Source organism: Lupinus angustifolius, chromosome LG07 (genome assembly GCF_001865875.1).
Source record: "Lupinus angustifolius cultivar Tanjil chromosome LG07, LupAngTanjil_v1.0, whole genome shotgun sequence".
Taxonomy (NCBI): Eukaryota; Viridiplantae; Streptophyta; class Magnoliopsida; order Fabales; family Fabaceae; genus Lupinus; species Lupinus angustifolius.
Window position 1 is genome coordinate 3,865,871 of NC_032015.1, and position 9,700 is coordinate 3,875,570.

A 9,700-nucleotide genomic window follows, 5' to 3' on the forward strand; every position below is an offset into this window, starting at 1 on the left:
TTCTTGAGTCTTTGCTCCCACATTAAACACATTGATAGCATTTATGTTTTTCCATATTAAGATTCTTAATTACATGAAGAGACGCATTTTTACATTCATGTATTCCTTATTTAGATTTTAGAATATTGATTTTTGGATTTAGATCATCTATAGTGTGGAGCCTTGTGTAACTTGCACATTTATAACCATTCTTACATTTATGTATTCCTATATTGATCTCAAATGTTAAATGGCATTGCATAGAAATATTACTTTTGAATGTATTCCTATATTGATCTCAAATGTTATGTGGCATTGCATAGAAATACTACTTTTGAGGTGAGCTTTTCATAGCAGAGACTTGTTTAAAACCGTCTCTGTTACACTCTTTTAGACACTATCTCACTTCAACTCTCAAATTCAGGAGGAGGAGGAGGAGGAGAGAGAGAGAAAATGATTATATAATATTGGCAAGAATATGATTATAAAATGACTAAGCTAGGAAGAGAGGAAGAAAGAATTGCAAATCTTCTAAAGACCAAATTTCCAATGACTGATAATGTAAGTTTCCTTGTCTCTTTTTGAAACTTGAATGTGACAAGTCAACAGAATTCACTCAACCAGTTCCAAACTATAACTGAATTTGTACATGAACATCTAATATAATAATCCAAATATGGACAAACTATTTCTGAAACCTTCTCTCTTTAACGTCCCAGTCTCACACACAACAAACAAATTGGTTGCTTTCTGTTCTGTCATATGAAAGTGTGCAACATGCACTTACAAAAGTTACTCTTGTTTTTGCCCCACACATTACTCCTTCCTTCCTATATTAAGGAAATCTTTATCTAACTATGTATAATGATGGCAGATAAAAACTATCTTAATTAAGGTTAGACTGCATGGTGTGTCCTAGATCCTAAAAGGCTTGTTTTTTAGTGTCCAAGTGTTAATCATATAGGGCGAGTTTTATAGAGCACAATACTATTTGTACATATAAAATTATGACCTACCAAAAATGTTATTTTCTTTGCATAACACACAACAGTGTTGTATACACTATAAATGTCACAGAAGTTGTATGTGGTGTTATACATATAGCAGTGTTGGTTACTCAATCTTTTTTATAGATCATTGTTTCTTTAGATTTGATATATCGAAAATAAATTATTTGTGACTTTTTTTAAGAAAAAGTATTAGACCTTACTTGGATGGAAAAAGAAGAGGGAGAGGAAGGAGGAGGATGGAAATCTTTTTATAACTCAATTTGAGGGAATCAATTTTAGAAACCTTGAGGTGAAAGGAAAGAAATTTCCAAACAAGAGTACAAGTCACTTTTTTCTTCCTTTCTCTTTTGTTACTTGAGCTCAGAAAATTTCATAAGCTAAAACTCAATCTGACTGAGTATCAGAATATGAAATAATGCTAAGGTCTATGCAATTGTATTCCACTATTTCCATTGCTGATTGGCATGTTCAGGAAAACCAATTTAGTAGAAAGATTAGCATTGATTTTGTTATAAAATATAAGCTAGGATTAGAGGAAGAAAGAACTGCGAATCTTCTAAAGACCAAATTTACCACAGTACATACTTTTTACTTACATTTTAAGCTTTCCTTGGTAAATAATATGAATGAAAAAGAAAATAAGATGAGAGGGCATGAATAAAAATTAATTTTATTTATAAATGCATGCATGCAAATAATCACAATCCACTTTTATGAATACTAAGTTTAGAGGGTAGCCTTTGGGAAACATCTTCCCTAGATTCCACCAAGCTTTTTGTTTGAAACACTATAAACAGTGCTGCTTGGTTTTCCACGAGGAAAACGATGCCTCAAATCTTTGTGTCGATGAGAATGGTCAGAATCTGGAACCTGAATCCCTTTTGAAAGCATGGCTAATGAGATTGACACAAATGTTCTGGCCTTTTCATGGTTGTAATGACCTTGATGGTAGTGTATGATCATCATGTTTTGTGTTCGGGAAAATGCAACAACTGTGATGGCCATGTTGGGGATAAGCAGCAGGATCACCAGGAGAAAATAGCTTGGGGGCACCAAGAGTATAGAAGCCATGACATGAAAGACAGGTTTTGTTGCTCATTAATCTGATAGAGATGTTGGGTTCTGCTTTGGTTTTTATAGACCAAAAGAAGACGTGGGATACTCTTAAAGTTGTTAACAGTGTCAATTATATGAGGGCTAACTCAAGTTTGAAACCAAATGACAGATTATTACTACTTCTAGTACAGGTTCAGTTCCACTACTTTGGCATGATTTAGAAAATTTGGATTGAAAAGAACTATTACACTCATAAGTTCTTTTACTTTTGGACTTGCCCTCTCTAATTTAATTCTCTCTATCCACCAGGTTGACATTTCACCTGTTGATAAAAACACCGAAACCTGGAAAATCAAGATAACTTCTACCCCACGTAACAACATTTGAGGGAAACAATGGGTACCTCTCATTGCCCAAACAATTTGATTTCAAAAACATACTAATTCCTATGAGAACAGTGTGAGAAACGTTAAGCATCAAAGGCAGAAGAACAATGTGTTGTTTTGGCACAAACCATAAGCCAGTTTTATTGCATAATAACAGACAGCTGTCAATGTCATTAGATGTTGGTCCACATCTCTAATAGACAAACACACACAGGTTCTTACAATGGATATATCCACTATGCCACAAACATTCCAAACATTAATAGGACAAGCACAATTACTCTGATATGGAGGCTTAACCAGTGTTTTGCATTCCAGCAGCTATACCCTTCATTGTCAAGATAAGTGTATCCTCCAGCCCAGGGGCATACTCACTTTTAGGGTTGAGTTTGACAAGCTCTGCAGCTGGCTTGCTTGATTCCATGTAGTCCTTTGACAAATGTGGCCTCAAATTTACATGGTAGTCAGAATCACGGATTCGCTTTAATGTGTAGGCTTGTAAAACATTGAGGGTTGTGATGTATGAATCGCGAATACGAAGTCTTTGCTTTAAGTAGGGGTCTCCTTCAAGGAGATCTCTATGCCCAGCAACCTACAAAAAAAAAGATTTAAATAAATAAAGCTGGTCATTAAGTACCAAACTAAGAAAATTATTTCAGCTTACACTCTTTTACCATGATTAACATGAAATAAATAGTACAGTTGAAATGCTTTTGATGAGCTTTCAACATATAGTAAAATTGCCATTGTCATTATGTATTACAGTGAGTAAATGCTGACTTTAAATATAGAAACATCATCTACAGATGAAAAAGAAATGAATCGGAATCCTAACAGCGAATTATTAAACAGTAGAATTACCTGGAGGAGAAGGCTTTTGGTTTCTTCATATTTAGATCTTAAACGCTCTCCAAATGACCACAGTTCTCCTGACACTAGGAGTTTGTCATATAGGGTAGCAATCCCTGGGTCTCCTTTGGCAAAGACCATTTCAACCAAGTCAAGGGTGACCCTGAAGAAAGGCCATTGGTTGTACATATCGTGAAGCTTTTGGAGATTCTTTGGATCCTTCTCAATTACATTCTTAAATGCTCCGCCAAAGCCAAGCCATACTGGTAAGTGAAACCTTGTCTGAGTCCAAGCAAAGATCCAAGGGATGGCACGGAGCGATTCAATTCCTCCACTTGGCTTTCGCTTTGATGGACGACTGCCAATGTTCATCCTTCCATACTCCAACTCAGGAGTTGCCTGAAATTCAAAATGTACTGCAATAAGGTAGGAAAGAAAAGAATGTACAAAAATAATAGATAAAGAAATCAAAGAAAGAGTTATTAGTTTTGTGACTCCAAAATGAAAGATATGTAAAATCATGAAACAGTTCTACTCTAGTTAAATCATAAATTTTGTAAGCAATAGTTAGTTAATATATTCCAAGAATTGGGGAAGAAAAACAGGTAGCTATAAGCAGTGTAAACTCTACTTATGAAATTTTGAATACCAAGAGGGTTAAAGCAGCATTTGTTATAAACACTACTAAGCAACTTCAAATAATCATGTTAGCTGAATTATCATAATGGAAAACATACCACTTAAACTGTTAGATTTTAAAGGGAATCTTTTCTCTACTGAGGTTAATAATGATAATAATAATAATAATATTAAGGCTAATAGCAAAAGTTACTTACACATCGGAAGTATTCAACAAAACGGGGTTCCTGGAAAACAATGGAGCGATACTCATTCGTTGCAATGACAGCCATCTCATCCAAGAGGGCACGCCATTCTGGTTTTGGTGACTCAGGAGGATGCATTCCATGCTCAAGTGTAGCAGCAGTAAAACGCTGAAGTGTTCTGAAGCACAAGTGCTCCTCTCCAAATGATTGTTCAATAACTTCACCTTGAATTGTTACTCTAAGTGAGCCATGAACAGTATCTGGTGGTTGAGATAATATAGCAAGATGAGTTGGACCGCCTCCTCTTCCCACAGTCCCTCCTCTGCCATGGAACATTGTAAGCTTAACACCGAACTCCTTCGCAACCTTTATGAGCTCTTCTTGAGCCTTGTAAAGTGCCCAAGCTGCAGAAAGACGACCAGCATCTTTTCCTGAGTCTGAGTACCCTATCATAACTTCTTGTTTCCCATTGATACGATCTCTGTACCAATCTATAGAGAATAGGCGGGCTAATGCAGCAGGAGCAGCCTCAAGATCAGCAAGCTTTTCAAACAAGGGGACAACCCTTAATGGCTGTTTCACATGACATTCACGTTGTAAAAGCTCTACAGCAAGCACATCAGATGGAGACGTTGCCATTGAGATGATATAGGCACCAAAGTTGTCTGAGGGAAGTTCTGAAATGACATGGAAGGTCTCCAAAACATCAGCAATTTCATGTGTCTTGGGAAGATCAGGGCCGAAGAGAGGGCGCTTTCCACTGAGCTCGGACAATAGCCATTCCTGCCTGCGTTCCTCAGACCATTCTCGATAAGATCCAATCTCCAAGTGCTGTGTAATAGCATCCATAACATCAGTGTGCCTATCTGATTCTTGACGAATATCAAGTCTTACAAATGAAAGCCCAAATGTGGAAACTTGCCGCAAGAAATCCAGAAGGCTTCCATCAGCTATTGATTGGTCACCACACGCACACAGTGACCTATAACATAGTTCAAGAGGCTCCAGGAACTACGAAAAAATTTGGAGGACATTACATAGTTTGAATATAACATATATAAATAGCTAAATCACAAAATTTCACGCCATGCATTATTGCCTATTAAGATTTGTGGGTTTAATGCTGTCTGATTAAAATTGGTAAGAGATTAATTACAGGATTGAGAGAATTGTTGCCAACTTAAACAAAATATTGATTACAATGATTAGCAATATAAAATTCATTCGCAAATAAGCTCCAAAAAAACTATAACCAACTAAAGCTAATACTATATGTCAGTGTTCCAATGATCAAGAAGTGTAACAATATTTAAGAATGAAAAATCCAGCACTGCAAATGATATTAACATTATGGAATCTACATTTTCCTACAAGTTTATTGCTCCTTGAAGCACATTCAGTATGGCTTGAGAATATGGCCTAGGTATTTAAAGTATCCAATAATAGAACGTAACATAAGGTCAAAGTGAGAAGAAATCCAACAAGCCACTCCAAGGAACTTTCCTTTTGATATAAAGGTCCAATTATCCCATCCAGTGAGAGTTTATTAGGTTGTCGTGAAGATCAAGAAGTGTAACAATATTTAAGAATGAAAAATCCAGCACTGCAAATGATATTAACATTATGGAATCTACATTTTCCTACAAGTTTATTGCTCCTTGAAGCACATTCAGTATGGCTTGAGAATATGGCCTAGGTATTTAAAGTATCCAATAATAGAACGTAACATAAGGTCAAAGTGAGAAGAAATCCAACAAGCCACTCCAAGGAACTTTCCTTTTGATATAAAGGTCCAATTATCCCATCCAGTGAGAGTTTATTAGGTTGTCGTGAAGATAATACCTGTTCAATGTTGGTGAAGGTTGTCTCTTCGGGGATTTCAGAGCTCCCATTGGCTAATAACTGCCGAGAACGTTCACGTGTATTGTATAGTTTGTCTCTCACATCACCAAGAATAACACGGTATGGCTCATTTGGAGGAATCTGTTTCCAAAACTCTGCAGTAATGAAGCATTTATTACAATAAAGTGAATGCCAACTAAAGCTTACTTACCCAAAACATTCGACTATAAATAAATTAACAATGAACGAAGCACTATCTCAACTTCTGTCCAAATGTGCTGATGGAAGATTCGGTTCAGTATTGAACTGATTTAATGTTCAACGTTGTAGCTTCCAATAAAGATTTTAAAGTTTAGAGTGAAACTCAGAACAATATAGTAGTAAAATCATTATTGCATACCGATATAATGTTTTGCATTTTTCTTTGAGAACCTGTGAAGTTCTTCAGCACGAACACGCAGCTCATCATCGCAGCGCCACATAGACAACTGCCAGAAGAAGGAAAAAAGTGAGAAAGGTAAGAAAAGCGGCCTCAACGCTAATATAAAATAACCTAAGATGAACGAGCATATTTGATTGATACCTCAAACATGAGATCCTCAATCTGAGAGAAGTACAAATTAGCAGCCATCATTCTAGCCAGCAAACACACATCCCTTGTAACCTCAGGGGTTACCCTAGGGTTACCTACAATTCACATTAGACATATTGTAAGGCATATACTCATTAGTATATTTACGAGCTCAGCCTCTACGGCAGTGCTCAAGATTGAAAATGACTCATGTAGACAGTGAAATGAAATCGATGGTTGAAGAAAGTGGAGAGCATCAAGGGACCTGAGGTGTAGATATTTTGAATCAATATCACATGAATAAGAATTGAAAGTAAAGGAAGTTTAACAAGATAAAACTGGTTTATGAGGAAATGTCCATTTATTAACTGCTTAGGAAAAAGAAAGATACCATCACGGTCTCCTCCCATCCAAGAAGAGAATTGAATGAGAGGGGCATTATATGGGACACGTTCATTTATTCCAATGTTCTTCAGAGCTGTGTCAACCCTACGCAAAAACTTAGGTACACCTTTCCAGATTGTCTCATGAAAGTAGCTCATTCCTGCCCTCATCTCATCTTGTGGAGTAGGAGGGGTCCTTCGAATTTCATCTGTACGAAATGCAGCTTGAATCTGCACAGAAAAGAAATGGCATTAGGGTTATTGTCTTACCATAAAGATTGCCATATACAAATCAAAACACCAATTCATAGCCGTAGTAAAACTCATCTCCATCTTTAAGAAAGAATGTGAATAGAATTAAACTTTAATTGGAATTAAATAGGAGGGAAAACTCAACTGGAATAGCCAAATTCATACAAGTAGATCTTTACAGGTAAACAATGATATGAAGTTATTAACAGAATCTAAGAATAAAATATAATAAAACAATTAAAGTAAGCAATCCTGCCAATCATAAGAAGACTAACTTTTATATTGTTGAGATTGCAAAGGAACTATGATTGTAGAAAAGATTGCAAAAAAATAAAATAAAAACATCACTCTTTAACTTTTTACAATAAACTTTCTTCTAACTCAAACCTAAACATAATACGACAAATGCTCATTAAAAATAAAAGTTCAAAATCTGTATACTAAATGCATATTTGGCATTATGTCTAAACTCTATAAAACTGCTATGAATAAGAAAAAAATATAAACCTTGATCATGATTTTTATTATTATGTAAAAAAAAATAGAGGCAAATTCACATCAGCTTGGAGAATAATGTGGCTGTCATTAATCGTATCAAATACATACAAAGAATCATGAACGTTCAAAAGTTAGGTACCTCTCTTTGTAAAGCCTCGTCAAGTTCCTGCTTATCATCAGGTGTTATGTCTTTAGCATACAACTGCGTCAAACAATTCCTTATCCTGAAAATAGAAAGGAAATTAGTGTAAATAGAACGATTAATCCTTAGTACAGAAGTTGCCAAAATAGCAGAGACAGTGATAGCATGTCGTTACATTACAGGAGTTGGTTTTTAGTGATGTGATGTTCTAAATGCACAATATATTTATAATATAACTCCTCTTGAGTTACAACAAATTGAAGCCAAGTTAAGTAGTGGACAAACCTTCCATGCTTTTGCAGCAAAGATCTACGAACAGACTGAGTCGGATGAGCAGTGAGGACCAAATCTACAGTTTGGTTCTTCAAAGCATCAAAGACTTCCTGAGGGGTCTTCTTTAGTTCATTCACAAGTCTCTTGAAGGTCTCTTCAATGTCTGACTCAGTGATGGCTGAGTTTTCATCAACAAAATCACCCTTCTTTAATAATTTGATCCTTCTTCGGTAGGCTATTTGAACTTCTTCAGCCAAGTTGGCCAAATTAAGCATGTGAGAAAATGATTTGGCAATGACAATAGAATCTCCAGCATCAAGACCAGTTAGCTTATTCCCAAGTTCCTCCAACTTCTGATGGTTATTCTGCCCCTCATACTCAGCTGAGAGCTCATAACATTCTTGAACCTAGTAAACATCACAATACTGATATCAATAAGCCACAAAGTCCATGTATACAAAGAAGAGACAAGAAAGATAAAAGGCTAAAATACTCTTTTAGTCCATTATCTTAATTTTAGGTTTCAATCATAGTCACATGATTCTTTCATTTACCCTATGTACCATATACCAAATTCATCGCACCATGTATCAGGTTCATCATAAAGGTGTAATAAAATTAATATAAAAAGTGACAAAATGCATACCCAAGTGAACCACATACTCATACCCTGTACCAAATAACTATGGTTTCGAGCTAGTCCTTTAACAAAATGATTGTCAATTTAGCCCTTTAATTTTTTAGATATTTATCAAATTTACTCTTCTGTCATAATTATGTTGGAATTTTATCGGAATATATCAAATCATCGATAGAGATTCCCTTCTGTCATTTTTTCTTTTTGGGTTTTGATCCAGGTATCCTCCCCACAGGCCAGAGGCATTTCTATGAGACCAATGTCTAGGACATTGCCAACCCCACCCCACCTCACCTAGTGAGAATAGGGCTTTGTTGTTGTAATGTCTAGGACATTGTCTTCTCTACAATTTGAACTTTAGTGCTCCCAAATAGAGGGGTACCTTACCACCACCCAATGGCAGGGGGTAGTACATATAATAGGTAAGTCTTTTTTTCACATGTATTGTCAATGAAATCTTCTACCTCCACTTTTGTCACCCCCACCATGCCAAAGCGCAAAACCTTTTCCTGGAATTGATTTGATTAACTAAAGCATGAATTTGTATTTCACTAGAACTGCTTAAAACAGAAATTTGGTTCAAAACAATTCCAAATGCCACATGATCATGATCCACCAAAAACTCATTCTTTTCATATAAAAAAAATGGGGTTCCAGAAACATCTTAACATCAGGCTAAAGGTAGCATCTTTTCAAACCAACAAAACGAAACTGACAAAAAAAAACAATAATAAATGAAAAGGGTTTTATAAATTTAGGACCAAAATTACCGTTTCTCTGATATCTTCCCCATGCAAATCCTGAAGAATGTCAAGGAAACGGTCCAGTAACAGAGCATCATATTCAACCAACTTGTCATCATCAGAAACCTTCCTTGGTGCCAGTAACCTCAACTGTGCATCAATTGAAACTGTCCTCTCAATATTCCTACTTCCCATACTTCCCCTCTCTCTCTCTCTCTCTCTCTCTCTCTCTCTCTCTCTCTATATATATATATA

The 9,700-nt window shown here is 35.9% G+C and overlaps 1 protein-coding gene across 1 annotated transcript in view; it reads right to left on the bottom strand.

Annotated features, from left to right (window-relative positions):
* Positions 2,506-9,700, bottom strand: part of LOC109351866 (phosphoenolpyruvate carboxylase-like) — a 7,632-nt gene continuing 437 nt past the window's right edge. The window contains exons 2-11 of the mRNA XM_019593531.1: positions 9,473-9,661; positions 8,078-8,472; positions 7,790-7,874; positions 6,909-7,131; positions 6,530-6,633; positions 6,347-6,434; positions 5,947-6,101; positions 4,117-5,115; positions 3,293-3,679; positions 2,506-3,023 (exon numbers count right to left, since the gene is read on the bottom strand). Of these exons, the coding sequence (XP_019449076.1) occupies positions 2,727-3,023; positions 3,293-3,679; positions 4,117-5,115; positions 5,947-6,101; positions 6,347-6,434; positions 6,530-6,633; positions 6,909-7,131; positions 7,790-7,874; positions 8,078-8,472; positions 9,473-9,640 (2,901 nt within the window). The 5' untranslated portion in view covers positions 9,641-9,661 and the 3' untranslated portion in view covers positions 2,506-2,726. The remainder of the gene's footprint in view (positions 3,024-3,292; positions 3,680-4,116; positions 5,116-5,946; positions 6,102-6,346; positions 6,435-6,529; positions 6,634-6,908; positions 7,132-7,789; positions 7,875-8,077; positions 8,473-9,472; positions 9,662-9,700) is intronic.